General features: G+C 41.3%; 1 protein-coding gene across 1 annotated transcript in view; it reads left to right on the top strand.

Annotated features, from left to right (window-relative positions):
• Positions 1-17,645, top strand: part of ELL (elongation factor for RNA polymerase II) — an 83,856-nt gene that overhangs the window by 54,682 nt on the left and 11,529 nt on the right. Inside the window, exons 5-8 of the mRNA XM_039515831.1 lie at positions 1,569-1,822; positions 5,136-5,260; positions 9,962-10,058; positions 13,522-14,011. Coding sequence (XP_039371765.1) covers positions 1,569-1,822; positions 5,136-5,260; positions 9,962-10,058; positions 13,522-14,011 — 966 coding nt within the window. The remainder of the gene's footprint in view (positions 1-1,568; positions 1,823-5,135; positions 5,261-9,961; positions 10,059-13,521; positions 14,012-17,645) is intronic.

Raw genomic sequence — 17,645 nt, 5'->3', positions numbered from 1 at the left:
CCACCTCTTGGTTCCATCTGTAAATGGAAATGCCACAAAAAGCATATTTCTGGTGTTTGATTCCTGGCAAAAAAACCAAGCAAGCTCTAGAAACCTGACGAGTCTGTTCTTGTGACATTTCTTATCCTATTTCTAGAAATTAGATCCTGTTAGACCTCTCAACTTCTGGATGCTTAACAACGTGTGGACTTTTGTGTGTTCTCTCTTTTTATCTTCACTCAGCCTCCCAGTGGAACAGCCTTTATTGACTTGCATCAATGTGTGTAATCAGAACCCAGGAAATGATGACTTAAAAAAATTATGCAACCTACATTTCAGTAGAATAAACAAACATTGCACACAATCAGCAGCATCTTCAGATGACTCAGTTGAAAACATTGTTTCCTAAGCAGAGAAAACTGCCATGCTGAAATAAGATCACCAAAAATTGTCAGAATAAATAGCTGGATTTCATTTATGCCAGATCAGATCACTCTGTTTGAACTAAAATGGCTGTTAATTTTTTTAATGGCTTCTATAAAACTGTGCACGATATGAAGCCTCTGGCTTTGGCATCTAGTTTTCTTTTCTATAGACTATATTCTCTGTCGTGGGGGCACATTTAGGATTAATAATAGAATCTGGCTTTCCATTAAGAAAGTTCTTGTTTTCCATATGGAAACAACCCAGGTTTTTTTTAGAAGGAGGGGTGACTGATCTTCCAGCAAATGATGCAGTTTGTCTCTGAGTCACATCAAAATGGTTTCTCGTTAAAAAAAAATTCAGGCTTTGTGGTAGCTGGAAAAACTTAGGCCCAGAGGGTATAATCAAAAGGAAATAGATAAAAACAAAACTCCCAAAATGGAATTGAGGAAGTTTTCCTGGGGGATTTGAACTGAATGTTAACTATTTTACAGTTCTCAAGTGTACACAAATGCTCATTAAGAGGCTGAAAGTTATTACTTAAATAGAAACATCATATGAAATAGTGGGTATGATACGTGCGGTCTAGTTGTCTAAGTGTTAGACCCCATTCATGTCCTTGTATTTGCTCTCAGGGAAGGGCTTGTGGAACCAGACCCATAAAGTTCCTATTGTTCTAAAAACAGACGTTTGCTGGAGAAGAGTTTTTAGCTGAGATCAGCAGTAGGGGAGCCTCCCGTTCACCACTTCTGCTCTTATCCCTCTGTATTGCAGCGCTGCTCTACATTGCAATTGTGGGACTTTCCTTTTCACAGGAAAAATCTGGCTGGACTAAGTAGGGGATGTAGAACATTGTGAAGAAGGAAGGACTGGTGAGCAGAGAATTGAAGTTCGTCAAGTTTGTAGCCAGTAATAGCCATGTTCCCCATGTGTGATGATGCAGCTTTGGACTTCCAGTTACTTTTTACGCTTGGATTAAATCTTCTTAGGTTTCACAGAATGTTTTTCCCGTACTTTCATTGGCACAGGAGTGTGTGTATTTGAGTGTTCCATTGTTGTCTGTCAGGGCTTCATGTTGGAGTTTATTATGTACATATGCACATTGGCAAAACACTGGACTTTGCAAGGTGACTCCTGCAGTTCATTACGTTTTCATCTCATTTTAGGTAAAAAGGTTCAGTTTCGTAAGCCTGCACCAGGAGCTTCCGATGCTGTTCCCTCTAGGAAACGTCCAACACCAGTCAACCTCGCTAGTGCAATAAAGAGAGGCAATAGTGCAATTTCTCAGAGACCCTTCAAAGATAGGGTTGTGCACTTATTGGCACTAAAGCCTTATAAGAAACCTGAACTTATTCTCAGATTGCAAAAGGATGGACTTTCTCAGCAGGACAAGGATTTGCTGGACAGCCTCCTGCAACAGGTTAGTGTCCTACCTAGATCTTTGCCTAAATCATTAAGACACATGTGGTGTCATAATGTTGGCAGACTTTGTCTTAGTCCATATTTAAGCTGCAGCTTTAATGTGATCCATAGATTAATTTTCCTTAATGGCTGTGCTCAGTAAGAATCGACTAAGGGATAGGTTGCGGTGTTACATTGGCTTTTCTAGAGAGACATTAGCAGCTCCTCAACATTTTCACTTTCAGGGGTTTATAACCAATTTGTATAAATTATCTACCAAATTAGGACAGCTTTAAGAGCAGACATTTTGGTCACTTCCACACTTTCAAATTGCACTGCAGTATATTGGATAGTTAGTGCCAAACTGTGACCTCTCCTTGTTTTTATGGCTTTGTGGCAAACATTTAACACTTGAGTATGAATTGATATGAACTATGGTAGATAGGGTTCAGAGGTGTTCATAATACATGCAAAACAAGAACATATCAGTAAATTGGCATTTGCAATATTTTCCATCCAAAAGAGAAAATGTATTCCCTGCTCACTTTGTGTCCCTCAGCTTCTCTCAAATCATGCCTTTACTGCTAAAGAAATGTATTAGTGTTTAACTCTGAAGATCATGCAGCTTCTTGCTAGACATGTTCTCATGTATGCCAGACATTAATGCTTGTCTTCCAGTTGTACCAATTCAGTAATACCAGCCTGAATACTCCGACTTTATTTGTGCTAGCTGAATGTGCCATTCATAATACTTTACTGCTTTTATAGTATTTACATTTTCAGAGCACGTTATCAACATTAATTGAACCCCACAACATCCCTGTCCTTTAGGTATTGGAATTGTTAACCTTCATCTGTATCTGGTGAGATTGAGACAGAGAGGTGAAGTCGCTTGTCCAAGGGTATATAGCAAGTTCTTAGCCAAATTAGGATTATAACTCTGGAATTACTGGTTCTCGGTCTGGATTTTAATCCGCTAGAACTACTGCCTCAGTGTTCAGTACCATTCTGAGTTCTTTAACCTCTTGAATGTCTTAATGTTGTGTAACTTCAATGAACAGTGTCTGCTGTAATATAGTCACAAACCTCTAGGAGGTTGCTACTATGTCTAGTAGTCACAACACTGCTAACATGATTAGGATAACTCTGGCTTGGCTGGAAACTTATCACTTGTAAATTTATTACCTCTCAGCAGCAGTGGTGCTCTCATCCTCAAGCAAACACAGATGAGCTACAGAACACAGGCTGTGTTAACTTCTTGCCCAAATGTGTCGGGTGTCAGTTCGTTATGCTGTTTTATCTACACAGGACTGTGCTAGTATTGAGTGTACAGTCTAATTTCTCAAAAGATACTACTGGGGGAATGGAGCATGCAGGTCCCAGGAGCTGCAGTGTTCCCAGGACTTGCTGATGTGGAAAGCAATTTAAAAAAAATCCTGAGAACTTTTTCTGAGTAGATTATAAAACCTTCTGACCAGGGCCTCTCTGTACAGTACCTGGCACGCTGTTGGTGCAACAGGGAAAAATGATCTGGGTATTGACAGAAGATATTTTTGGGGATTTTCTGAGGCAGAAACTGGCTTTTTGTTTCCCTTTTCATATTGGACATTACTGCGTGATTTAAATGTAACGTACATTGTAATTCATCTTTTGCTTGGCTCAGGATTTTGGAACATTGATAACTGAAGGGAAAAACGAAATATGTGTCATGTAAACTGACAATTGTATGTTTATCTCTCATCTGCAAAATGTGCAATATTCAGTCCTTGACTAGAACTTTTTAGATGAGATTGTCACATAGTGTTTCTTGTTAGATGTCCTCTTTCCTGCTCCTTCACTTTGTTTTTTATGGGGGTAATTTATCGTTTTGTGAGGATAATCTAACAGCACATTTCATACAATGTGCTGTCAAGATGATTGACAATCCATAAAGGCAACCTAAAATGTAACTGCTTCTACTGAGCTCTGTAAACCCTAGAAAACCTATTTAATCTCAAACTGATAAATAGTATCTCCACTGACAAACTAAGAGAACACGTCCAAATGTAAAGTGCAGCCTGTTTTAGGACAGGGAGCTAAGAATCCATGGAATAGGAAACTTCCGTCCTGTCCTTGCCTATTTGGAAACATGACATTGCACAAGTGCTTAACATATGTGCCTCCGTTTCCCTTTCTGTAAAAGTGAGCCTAGTACTGCATCCCATACGTGAGCTGTGACCCTTGACTGTTGCTTTGGAAAGTGCTTTGCAGTCCTCTGGCAGGCTGTAGAGAGATGTAGAGTATTTACAAAGGCATGATCCCTGCATGTGTAAGAGTTACTAATACATTTGTATGAACCTTGTATTTTTCAGATGAGAAGGTAATTGCAGCTGAGAGTTTAAATTTCAGTCTGACTGGTGAAAGATGAATGACAGGGGGGAAACCTAAGTTGTTTCCATGCTGACATGTTTCTGTTGGCTCCAACAGAGTTCCTCATTAGGCCTCGAATGGTCTCTGTGTATAGGAAATCTCTCAGTGGTAGGTTCTGTCAAAATGCAAAAAGCTTCCCAAGGTCATGTGCTGTATTAGTTACAGAATATGATTATTGGGTGAGGTGATTATTTTGTTGAGCTCTGGAGTACAAGTTATTAATGGTAGGTTTTGCTTTCTCTCCTCATAGTAGCTGTCAACATGATCACTTCTTCTCCCATAAAACTAAGCAGGTCACTTTAACTAGAACTATATCCCGTAAAACCACATTGTGAGGACCCTGAAGTATCAAGGGAAGCATTCTTTCTCCTGCCCTTCCAGACTATTACATCTTTTCTATTTTTAATTACTCCTCTCTACAGTGGGAAACTTTGTCTTCAGGCAGCTGTGAACAAAGCTGTCACCATAACAGTTTGTATATCAGTTGATGTGCGGCTTCATCTTAGGTGTTGGACAGCCTCGATAAATTGTCTGCCTGTTCCCAGCAGGGTTTATTTCCAGATGTTTCCCTTAGCTCACGTTGGAGCAGCCCCAGATTATTTTGTGTCCATATTGAATGGCCATTTGTAGTCTCCATAATTTTTTGTACTTGCATCTCAGTATAATTTGATATGTATTTAATAAATGAACATTTGCTGGGGCTCCTAGGTGCTAATAATATTGTGCTGCCACTGTACACAAAAAAGAAGACAGTTGGATAAATTTGGAAGCAAATATTAATCCTGGTGCTTATTGACACTTACGACTCTAACTGGTTCAGTAAATCTGCTGCAGCTTTGCATCCAGATTTTTTGGATTTTTTTTGTAAAAATGTGTGAAAGTGAAACCCTAATGGTTTTTCACAAATTACTTTTCTATTTCAGGTGGCAAATCTGAGTGCCAAGGACAGCACTTACACATTGAAAGATTGTATGTACAAAGATGTACAGAAAGATTGGCCTGGCTACTCGGAAGGAGATCAGCAGTTACTGAAGAGGATACTTGTTCGGTAATTGTTCCACACTTTGTGATGTCATCTGCTAGCTGGATCTCTTACTAATCTACTAATTTGGGCCTATAAATAGTGAGCCAGATCGGCTGGTGTAAATCAGGGTAGCTCAGTGAAGTCAATAGAACTACATCAAGCAGATCTGGTTCATAGTGTCAAGTATTTGATTCTAACATGCAACCTATTTAATCTGCTACTAAATGTGGCTGGTGAATGTGCTCAAGAGCATCAAAACTGTATGCAGTCTCTAGTAAACTTAGGAATTTCCCAAGTTACATGTCACTGTATTCTTAACCAATGAAAATGAAAGCCACAGGGAAAATATCGGAGGAAAGGAAAGGTCATTCCTTAGATGGGAAGTTAATGATTGTTTAGAACTCTGGAACAGAATTTAGTTAGCGAGGGCGTGTAGTTCTCCATCAAATTTGGCTCTTCGTTTAATGTCCCCTCCCCTTACATGTCACTTTGTTGCCTTGCTGTCCTCTGTGCACAGACTTCTGTTAGTCCCTTCCCCTGAGGACAGGTTATCCAACGATGTGATTTCCCCCTTCTGCCCTGACATGCTGCTCAGCTACTGCCTTCCCTGCTCTTCTGAATGTTCCCCTCCCATTAATGGCTGTGTCTTTTTATGGCAGCTTCTATTTTAATCCTCTTGAGCCGTATCTGTGTGTACAAGTTTTGGTCGTGTTTAACATACATTGTTCCATCTAGAACAATTTAACACACTTTTGTGTCCAAACACAAGTCTCTTAATTGTGTGCCTGCTGTGCTACAGTTTGTGCCAGGTAACCCAGGGTCACCCCAGGGTTAACTGTGACTCAGGATCAATCACGTTAAACCTCATGTGGATGGAGATTAAAGCAAACAAGACAGTGTAGCTCTGCATATGGCAGCCATCCCCCCTCTGCCCATTTATCTAGCCTTCACTGCCTAGGTGTCCACCTGGACGGAAGCCTCTTACCTTGTGCATTTCCCTATTTACTAGCAGCCCCTCATAGAGGCAGCTAGGATGGCTTCTCTGTTTTCAGCTGTTTTTTCAGGCCTTTGAGTCGTGCCTCATTAAAGCCTGTGGGATTGGAACCTCTGTTTGGCAGGCAGAAAGAGTGAAAACATGTTTATTGCGGGGGGAGGGCAGTAAGCAGACTGTTAGGGTATGTCCAGACTACCCGCCGAATCGGCGGGTAGCGATCGATTTTGTGGGGATCGATATATCGCGTCTCATCTAGACGCGATATATCGATCCCCGAACGCGCTCCCGTCGACTCCGGAACTCCACTGGAGCAAGCGGCGGTAGCAGAGTCGACGGGGGAGCCACAGACGTCGATCCCAAGTGGTGAGGACGGGAGGTAAGTCGGGATGAGATACTTCAGCTACGGTATTCCCGTATTCCCGTAGCTGAAGTTGCGTATCTTACCTCGACACTGCTCCCCCGTGTGGACCAGGCCTTAGAATCTGTCCACTTCATCAGGTACTTGTCCCTAGGATTGAAAGTCTCCCTCAGTCTGGGAGTTCCCAGAAGAGACTCTCATCTGTCCTTTGCAGCTATACCCCTTAAATTACAATGAGCCCTACAGACCTTTTAGGAGATTCCACTCTGTTCTACAGGTTTGTAGTCCCACTTCTGGTTTCTGCATGTTTTTCTCAGCCTGTGCTGTTTGTTGTGCAGGTAGAGACTTGATCTGGACTTGTTTTGAGACTTATTTCCGTTGTGATTTTGGTTAATATAAAATATAGCTTTTTGTTTGAACAGTTTCCATGATTTGAAAGCACAGTTGGCTTGAAGATGAGACTTTTTAAACCAACAAAGTCTGTAACACTAAATGTTCTTTGGCATACTTAGGAAAACTCAAACTGGTGTGTTGTAACCAATTTAAACATCCTTCATGCTGAATTATAGTTAAATGGAAAATTACAACTATCCACACGGTCTGTATGGCTTTTTATAAAAAAAAAAAGTTGATTCTTCCCAGTAGAGAAGTGTTTACTGCTTTGCTCGAATTGTGGCATTCAGTTATGCAGCGATCTAAAAATAGACCCTGGAAAGGATGTATTCAACTGTACAAACAAAGACCCGCTCAGCTAGTGCAGGTAATGAGACTACAAAATGGAAAAAACATGTCGCGTTGAAGCTGGTAGAAAAACACTCTCGGAGAGCACAGACACCAGATGCAGGGTTTTACATAGTTTTGCCATGGTAGCCTCAATTGCTGCTTAGTTCTGTCCAGTTGTTAAATATCCTTTGACACCACTCTAGCTCTTTGTTTTTATGCTCACGAAACACTTGGGATGGGTTAGGAATTGCTTTAATAACCCAGCTTTAGACATTTTAAATGGTTTCTAACAAAATTAATGTTGGGTTGATTTGCTTTTTCCAGTGTTGCTTCCTTTTTCCAGCCTTCCTGCTGTGCTGTAGCGCAGTCTTCAGAGACCATGTCTCTGCTCTGGGCCCTAGAGCAGCATAGCAATGGCACGACAGCTATGCTGCACTAAGCACTAATGTAGATGCAGATGATAGCAATTAAAGGGGCCTGTCTGTCACTATAGGAATTCCACTTCCCCAAGCAATGGTAGCTAGGTCTATTGGAAGCATTCTTCTGCCAACCTAACTGTGTCTACACCAGGTTAGGTTGGCATAGCTACGGTGCTTAGGTGCAAATTCTTCACACCCCTGGCCCTGAGCAGGTAACTATGTCAGCCTAAATTTTAACTGTAGGCCAGGCCTGAGTGTTAGCAACTTATACTGTGCATTGGATTCAGTGGCTTTATCCCTTTTTGAATACCTTTCATTTCAGTAAAGAAAGGCATTCTGGAATTGCTTTTAACTAGTTGAGGAGGTGAAGTCGTCGTACTTGAGGCTAGTCAATGAGAAACTGACTTTAAAATGTTAGTTAGTTGTAATCTATATGCATTGCCGCTAGTCCCCTTCATTAGGTGTACAAATTACCGTCCACTCAAGCATGTTTCTTGATGACCGTTACCATTGAGGCATGGTTGTTTGGTTTATATTGTCACTTCATTGAGTTTAAATCTCTTAATTAAGAGGATGTGGCTTTAAACATGGAAATTAACTGCTGAAGTATTGCTGGTGTGTAATCAAAGCTTCAGGTTAGGGAAATAAACAAGTTCCTCTGAAATTTTGCAGATATCTCTGTAGTAGTCTTCCAGATTTGCAAAATAAATAACTAAATTTTAAAAAATAACATTCGTCAATTTAAAACTATAGATTGAATCATTTTATGGGAGAACTTAGATCTTGGTACTTAACATGGGCATGTGGGTTATAGAACTGCTACAGTAAAACTTTCTTTGTTCTAAATCCTCTTCAGAGTTAACTTCTTTACAGATGCAACCTGATTCAGTAGAAGACATTTATTTCCTGAGTGATTTAAGACATGGGTTCTCTGGCTCATGCTGGAAAAGTCCCAGGGCAAAGTTAATGTTCTCTGAAACTTACTCTGGGAGCTATGGAACTGCACAGAAAAATGACTGATACTTAAAAGGAGGTGGATGGATTTAGCAATCAAAATGAACTGTAGTGTCTTGTTTTGATGCAAGAGGTTGCCATTTTATTTGAGACAGTACTGCAAGTGCAGCACTTGGATCAATTGACTGGGAGGTGCAAGTTTAAAGGGTATTCATTATGGAGCCTTAAATGTGCCTGGTGCATAACAGACCAATGAGGTTCTTGTCAGAGATGCCACTCTTCTCCCCCTTACCACCCCAATGGTTCACTTTTAAGGGATAATTGTCCCACCCTCTCTGGACTAAAATGTTCTCCTAATGGGGAGATTTTCTCCATTTAACACTTGAACTTACTTTCAAAGCAGGGACCCAGTATGAATGTCTCTGCTTTGATTAATTTTTTGTAAGACGACCTTAACCCTACAAGACTGAAAAACGTTTGAAAAGTCAGTGAGAATCTAAATGAATTCTGATTACTAAAGGGCATCCATCAGTCGTCAAGCACTGGCTAGAACACACTGTGGCCATCCAGTACAGTCACTTGACTTTTTCGTTTTAATATAAATGTTTTATCTAACATGCCTCTGGAATAATTTTGTTAGAGTAGAATGAATTTCTACAGTAGCAATTTTTAGGTCTAGACATCAGGGAAAACAAGCCGAAGGGTAAGTGTGTAGAAAATAAGCTACCTCCCCATCAGGGAATGCTGACTCCAGTCTCTCAGGCAGGGATACTCATTGCTCTATTGACTCAACCCTTAGAGGCACTGCATGGGCCTGTTCTCTTGTGATGAATAAGCCGATGGTGGGGAAGAGGGAGATTCCTTCAATATTTTGGTGCCCTCAGTATTTTACTGGGCAGTTTTGTACGTCTTGAACTTGGTTTCCTTTCCAAGAGATTTGACTCGTCTGGGAATCTGCCTTTGCTTTCCAAGGGCAGAGTAGCTGCCGTCCCTGAGGTAAAGAGGGCTTTCTCCCACACCAGCTATTGCTGCTTGCAGAATTTGTCGGAGTTGCAATGCTAAAGTCCCCACTGGCCCTTAGAGCTTGCATCTGCTTTTGCCACTAGACCTCCAGGCCGGTTGCATGGGATTATCGAACATGAGCGTTACTATGGGTGCAGATTTATTGAATAACTTTGAGATGATCCTCTCATGCTAGAGGAGGGTCTTCAATGCCACCTGATGCTTTTTTGTCCCTCGGGTACAGGGTCTAAACCACCATACGTTCTGTTTTTCAGGAAGCTCTCTCAGCCCCAGAATGTTAGCAGTTTTGTGGGAGACGCTCCTTCTTTGAGTCCCCCAAAAGACAATGTGAACTCCTCTTCCCCTCCTCAGGTAGGTGGGTGAACTGCCGGGGCTAGGGTGTGGGGTAGGTTGGTGTCTGGTGGCCTGGAGCCATCACAGTCTAAACCCAACAACTGGCTCAGTGTTGGGCTTTGGGGAGGTGGTTCAACCTCTGCTTGCCCATCTGTAAAGCTGGACATAGTTACTGCACAAGGGTGGTGGAGATTAACCGACTATAAAGCTTTGCACGAAGGTAGAGCATTATTGTGAGAAGCACATTAATCCATTTCCCCTCCCAAGGTGCTGTGCTGTCTGTGTGGTTCAGCAGCCAGCAGTCTGTAAGATTCTTAACCTCGCCTCTTAAATGCTTTGGAATGCGTCTTGAAATCCTGTGGCACTTCTGCTTCTCTGGGACTTAAACACTTTTTGAAAATTTTGAAAATTACCAATAATTTAGAGCCAGCCAGTAACGACCAGCTCCCAAGCACAACTAAGGGGTTGTCTACATGCAAGGTACTATGCGGCAAGTCACGGTGTGAATCTATAGTGCACCATCTTGCTGCTCAGTAACGTCCCACGTCGAGATTGCTGCAGCACACTCTGGGGCTTTCACTGTGCCTGCTGTGTACATCATTCTCAAATTGAACTTTTTCTGAAATGAGTGTTTATCTAGTATGTTTCATCCAAGAAAATCAAGGTGTTGCTGTTAACAATACAGGCCTTAGTTTAAGGTGAGTAAAAATTGGCCATTCTTTATTTGGTTTGTTTTCATCTGTCAGGATCTGCAGACACCAGAATGTGTGGGTCACACTTATTGGGGTAGCTTGTAGTCTTTATCTGCACAGCCCTGCACCTTGTAGCAAAGAGGCGGTAAAAGTATTGAAAAGCCACCAGGAGGCACTGAGGAAGTGATGTGGTTGCCCCATAAATCCTTGGCAGAGTGCATATTTCCTCTCCACATCCCTCTTGATTGTAACTAGTCTGGAAAGCAGGACTTCCTGTCACCAAGCATTCTTGGGCCTTCTCGAGTTGGCAAATGCAAGGAATTAACTGGAAGAAGAAAGCTAATTGGATGATTTCCATCAAAGGAGCTGAGATTCCAAATGCGCTTTGAGGGAACAAAAATTCCACTTGCAAACACAACAATCCTGTCTGAGATAGTAAGGACAATCATTAAATATCCAAAAGAAACACAATCAAAACTATCCTCAGTATTCCAGTGGGTGCTAAATAATCCTGCTTCAGATTCTGTGCAGCCTTTTGCAGCAAGGCAAATGTACACTGTGGTACTGAAGGCTATCCAAGGTAATTTGGCTGCCTCTGAAACTGGATTTGGGCTGGCAGCCATAGCTGCTGGCTCCAAGCTAAGCTTTTTGTACATTGACTGAAAAAAGGTTCTTTCACAATGTAACTCCTCCTAAGCTAACCTGTAACCCCCAACAACCACCTGATTTAAGATACAGATGTGGTTAGTTACCCTCATCCATCAGCAGTGGATTTATCACTGACAAGCATTTTCTCAAAGCGTTATCTTCAGAACTCCATCCCAATAGGTCTGAAAGGGCAAGTGGAAAATTCCTGCCTTCTCTCTACTTCCAGCCTGCCAGGAGTTTTCCATATGTCAGTAGTTGTTAAGATTTAAGTGCTTAAGTTTCAGCATTTCTCTAGCATCTTTTGTACTGTGAACACACAGCTCTTTACAAACATTCAGCCTTGGGCCCACTTCACCTTCCTTGAATCCCTTTGAGGTGCGAAAGGATATTATCCCTGTTTTATAGGGGAAGAGACTGAGGCACAAAGTTCAAGTGACTAACCAAAGGCCACAGAGTAAGTCAGTATCAGTCTGGAGTAGTATCCAGAAATCCTGACTCATGGAGCTCTAACCACTGAATATGCTTCCTCCTTTGCCATTATCCTACGTAGGTGTTTTGCAAATGCAGCATCTTTGGCAAATACTTATTGGAAATGCTCTCCAGACAGTGGTTTGAGTATTGGCCTGCTAAACCCAGGGTTGTGAGTTCAATCCTTGAGGAGGCCACTTAGGGATCGGGGGCAAAAAATTGGTCCTGCTAGTGAAGGCAGGGGGCTGGACTTGATGACCTTTCGAGGTCCCTTCCAGTTCTAGGAGATTGATATCTCCAATTATTACCTTTATTTTTTTATTACCTATTAGCCCTCTGTTTTGTTAATGTTCTTCCATTACCCCTTGCATGGTGGTAGCTTTGCTCCAACCGAGTGAAATTTGAAACAAAAAAGTTGGAAAGAGACTGACGGGTTGGTTTGGGCTTCTACAGGAGAGGCAGAGAGCAGAATAGTACCAGTAATTACTTTTTAGTACCTGACCCCTTACAGCTTTCTCTATCCACTTGCTCATACAGCCTCTCTGAGCAAGGGCCTTTTAGTCCTGTGTAGCACTCCCACTCCTCTTTGTGTGGCTGTGCAGTTATTGTTAGGGTCTCTAAGAGAATTAGCTGCTTGGGTAGCAGAATCAGGTTTCTCCTTGTATTGGATTGAAGGCTGGCAGTTTATACTGTAAGTCAGAAGCTTATGTCCTATCTGGGGTCTCCGGTGAGACAGCTTGATGGATTTGCATTGGATTAATAGATTCTAAGGCTAGAAGGGTCCATTGTGATCATCTTGTCTGACCTCCTGTATAACACAGGCCAGAGACCTGCCCAAAAATAATTCCAAGAGCAGATCTTTTAGAAAAACATCCCGTCTTGATTTAAACATTGCCAGTGATGAAGCATCCCCCACGAGCCTGGGTAAATTGTTCCAGTGGCTAATTACTCTCACTGTTAAAAAATATGCACCTTATTTCCAGTCTGAATTTGTGTCGCTTCAGCTTCCAGCCAGTGGAGGATGTTAGACCTGTCTTCGCTAGAGTGAGGAGCCCAATATTAAATGTTTGTTCTGCATGCAGGGACTTACAGACTGTAATCAAGTCATCCCTCAACTTTTGTGTTAAGTTAAATAGAATGAGCTCCTTGTCTATCCAGATCATTAATAAAAATGTTAAATAACATCAAGCCAAGAACTGATCCCTGTGGTAACCCACTAAGACACAGCTGCTAGATGATTCCCGGTTTACAATCCCATTTTGAGACCCATCTGTTAGCCATCTTTCAATCCACTTACTGTGTGCTACATTAATTTTACATTGTTGTGGTTATTAATCAGAATGTTATGCATTTGCAAGTCAAACACCTTACAGAAGTCTCATCAGCACTATCACCTTTATTCCCTAAACTTGTAATTTCATCAGAAAAAGATATCAGGTTACACAGGATCTACACACACACACCCGAACGAGAATGTTTATTGAATGCCTTTCTGCATTGGGCTGCTGGCCAAAGTACTTTTTTTTTTTTTTAATTTCTGTTCTAGTGTCTTTTTTGTTTGCTTATTGATACAGCAGTGCCACCTACTGGTGAAGCAGAGTATTTAAAGCAAATGACTGATTTGAAATCACTGTCTTGTTAGTCTTTAAAAGAATGTTTTTCTTTGTCCTCAGAAACGATCCCAGCCTCTGGAATTCATTGATCCACTAGCCAACAAAAAGCCTAGGATATCTCACTTGGCCCATAGAACTCAGCCCACTTTCAATGGGAAACTGAACTCCTCGAACGGGAAAGATGCACCGGCTCCTGCGGTGCAGTCGGCTGTGGCCGATTCTGTCAGCTCCGGCTCTCACTTACCAGTTCTGGAGCTTCCAAGGCCTCATGACCCCCTTTCCGATGTCAGCAGTGACCTAAGTCACAATGGCAGAGACTGTGAGATCCCAGAGGCAACTGACAGATTGACTAATCCTTTGTCAACAGACTGTCCCCAAACGAGCAAACACAACTGTAGCTCACTGTATGTGAAAACAAAGAAAAAATCCAAAAAGCACAAAGAAAAAGAGAGGAAAGAGAAAAGTGAAGAAAAATGCAAAGAGGAGAAGCAGGACTGTGAACTAATCAAGAAAGTTGGCTTAAAAATTAATACCTCCAAGGGTGTCACAGGTACGTGAATTTTGTAACTCTCTCTGCCTGCCTGTATGAACAAATGGCTGCATGAAAAATATTGGTATAGATTGTATGATGGTTTTTGAACAGAAACAAAGGGTCCTGCCTATAGATTTGCTAGTGAAACACTCTCACTATCTCTAGATCACATATGGGCTTTCTGTGCAGAGTATATCAAACTTTTCCTGTTTAACTTTTTATTTTATACGGTTTTGGAATCTACTTCTGATTGTGTCAAGTTTCTCCTAATGAAATTAAGCCTTGTATTAGTACATGGATAGTCATTCTGGTCTGAATACCAGTTTGCAACTGAGTACTTATAGCTGCCACTCTATTTCCCAATGGATTTGCATTTTCATATTGTTGATTGTGTTGATTTTAACTCCATAATGGAAAAACTAGTCACATCAAAGTCTTTCAATGTTGGATACAACAAAAGCTGTAGATAAACTTAACATATGATACCTGTTGTTCTTAGGACTCACAATAATGAACCTTATACTGACCATCTTGTTATTTACCTGATCTAATTTTCTCAAGGATCGACAAAGCTACCAACATCTCAAGTGTTAAAAAAGGAAGAATGGAAAAAACAACCCTAATACAGTGTTTCAAAGATTACTTACTGCGTAGATTCACAGAAATTACATGGGAAAACATCTGTTGGCTAATCTAGTACATTCACCTGCTAGTGCAGTCATGTTTCCTGTTTGCTACTTTGTCAAGTCTAATTTATAATGTCTCAAGTGATACTGCTTCTGCTGCAGCCTTTGGAAATAGTAGTTCAAGGCTCTCAGATCTGTCATTAAATTATACATTACATCCAGCCTTTTTCCTTAATTTTACCCCATGACTTCTAATTAAACTCCATTTTTAACCACACTAAATCCTCTCCACCTTTGATGCATGAGAATGCATATAAATTCCTTTCTTTTGAGTAGAGTTTCTTTTACAGGAGATGCATTCTGTTAAAGCCCAATTTTGATAAAGGTACACACTTGTTTTAGAGAACAAACTTCCAGTTCAATATAGGTGAACTCAATAGAGAAGATATTAAATCTTGTGATTTTCCCCATACCAGCCAAAGCAGTTCATGTACATAGGATCTGATTGCTGACAAGTGATTTTAAGTGCTCTCGTGTAGGCTGTTTTGACCATTATAAATGGGGAAGGTTTTGGTACTTCAGGATGCTTTCCATTAATACATCAAACCTCATTTTACTATTTTGATCCTATTTACTGTGTGCCTCACTTTTCTGTGAATTTCTTCTCCTCCTGTTGCTTTTGTCTGTGTGACTGTCGTCTTGATTTTTGGCATAAGTCATGCAGAAAATACATGCTATTTTCCTGACACTTCTTGTTCAGTAGCAAAATATTACAATTCTTTTTTTAAATGAGCTACTTACACTTTAGAAATCCCAAACCAGAAAGTCAGGTAGAAAAGTGGTAAAACAGCAGTTTTGCAGTTCTGACTTGTTGCTGTATTAATGGGAACTGGGCTCGTTGTTTCTTCTTGACTTGTCCCACATACGTCACATCTATACATTGATAAAGTAACTTATTTTCCACAATTCCTAGCAGTGCTCCAAGTGATGGGAGATTATAAGTAACTATAAACAAAATGTAGTAGGTGATGCATAGATTCAGCATTGTAACTGGTTGGGTAAATCTAGCTAGGTTCACCTCCACGCCTCCCAGATGCCTTGTATAGAAGTTGAGTTTGTCCTTGCAGACTGTTTTAGTTGGAGATGAAGACCACATCGGGGTCTCCTGAGTTAGACAGTAGGTGGCACTCAAGGGCAAAATGAACCTCTGATTTATTTTTCTCTCCTCTCTGCTTTACTTCTTACCCTTGTCCCAAATAGTCCTTCACTTCACTAACCCATGCTCAGGTAGGTAAGTAATTTGGTGGGGAGGACACTCTCTCCGCTCACCATCAGAAATCAAGATTGCTTTACTCCTGCTGATAGTTCTTCTGCCCCCTTCCTGTTCCTGGTGTGGTTTTCTTCGCCTTAGGGAGGTCTTGGTACAACCTCCAACAGGAATGTATCTTAAAAGGGAGCATTGGGCAGCTCATCCTAGGACTGGATTTATTACTTCAGAAGTAGCTTTGGGGTAACTACTCCAGAGGAATTTTAGAGGGGATGAAAACACCAAAGTAGTTGTAGCTGGTGCTATAAATGTGGGTCTTGGGAATATGTTACCATTCCTATGTAACTCATTTCTGTATTACAAGATCAATATATAGTCAGATTCTACTTGCTTTGCTGACTCATTTGCTTTGAAGCACATTGTACTTCTCCAGAATAGGATGAGTACACCCTCACTTCTATGGCTTTGAAGCCACCCCCATTTGTCTCTGCACCTTGCTTCTTTCTCTCAGACTGCAGCTGACTTCCTAGTAGGGCCTATCAGAGCATTGCACACGTCTAACCTTTCAAGTTAATTTCCCACTGCCTATGGGGTATCCTCCCCTGAGGTGGTCATAAGAACATAGCCATACCGTGTGCCAGTGGCCAGATGCTTCAGAGGGAATGAACAGCAGAGGGCAGTTTTTGAGTGACCAGTAACCAGTTACTGATCCGTGAGAGGATAACTTATCCATGACTGCTTGATTTGCTTAAGAGCCTTTGCTGAGGAACCTTGTCAAAGGCATTCTGAAAGTCCAAATACATTTTCAACTGGATTACCCTTGTCCACATGCTTGTTGATTCCCTCAGAGAATTCTAATAGATTGGTGAGGCATGATTTCCCTTTACAAAAGCTGTGTTGACTCTTCCACAACAAACTGTGTTTATCTATATGTCTGATCGTTCTGTTCTTTACTGTAGTTTCAACCAATTTGCCTGCTACTGAAATTAAGCATATTGGCGGCCTGTAATTGCTAGGACCACCTCTGGAGCCTTCTTTACAAATAGTGTTATATTAGCTACCCTCCACTTACTTAGTACAGAGACTGATTTAAGTGGTAGTTAGTAGTTCTGCAATTTCACGTTTGAGTTCCTTCACAACTCTTGGGTGAATATTATCTGGTCCTGGTGATTTATTACTGTTTAATTTTTTAATCCAAAACCACCTCCTAATGACACCTCAATCTGGGACAGTTCCTCAGATTTGTCACCTGAAAGGAATAGTTAGTTGTTATGTGTTCAGCTCAGATTGAAGTCAGGTCTACCTTGGACCTAAATCTTATGCCTGCCAAGATCTGGTGTCATTCTCTTACCCCAAGAAAACCTTATAGGATTTTTAGGTGATGTCTACATTGGCAATTGAACTACAAAACTTTTGTCTTTCAGAGGTGTTATCTCTCCTCACCTGAAAGACAAGTTTTTGCTGTGACGAGTGCCAGTATGAACAGTGCGTTGTCGGCAGGAACACTCTCCTGCCGACAATGCAAACGCTGCTTGTGGGGGGTGGAAGTTTTTTTGTTAGCTAGAGAGCTGACAAACAGTGGCTACACTGCATGCCTTTTAGTGGCATGGCTATAGCAACACAACCATGTTGCTAAAAACTGTTTAGTGTAGACATAGTCTTAGTCCTTTGCCAATTCACTTCCACTTGTCCCCAACTCCCAGTTTTCCTAGCTTTCTGGAATAGAGAGTGCTTTCTGTTGTGCTCTGAGTGGATGGCC

The sequence above is a fragment of the Mauremys reevesii genome, linkage group 26 (assembly GCF_016161935.1).
Source record: "Mauremys reevesii isolate NIE-2019 linkage group 26, ASM1616193v1, whole genome shotgun sequence".
Taxonomy (NCBI): Eukaryota; Metazoa; Chordata; order Testudines; family Geoemydidae; genus Mauremys; species Mauremys reevesii.
This window is presented reverse-complemented; position numbering and strand designations above follow the sequence as displayed.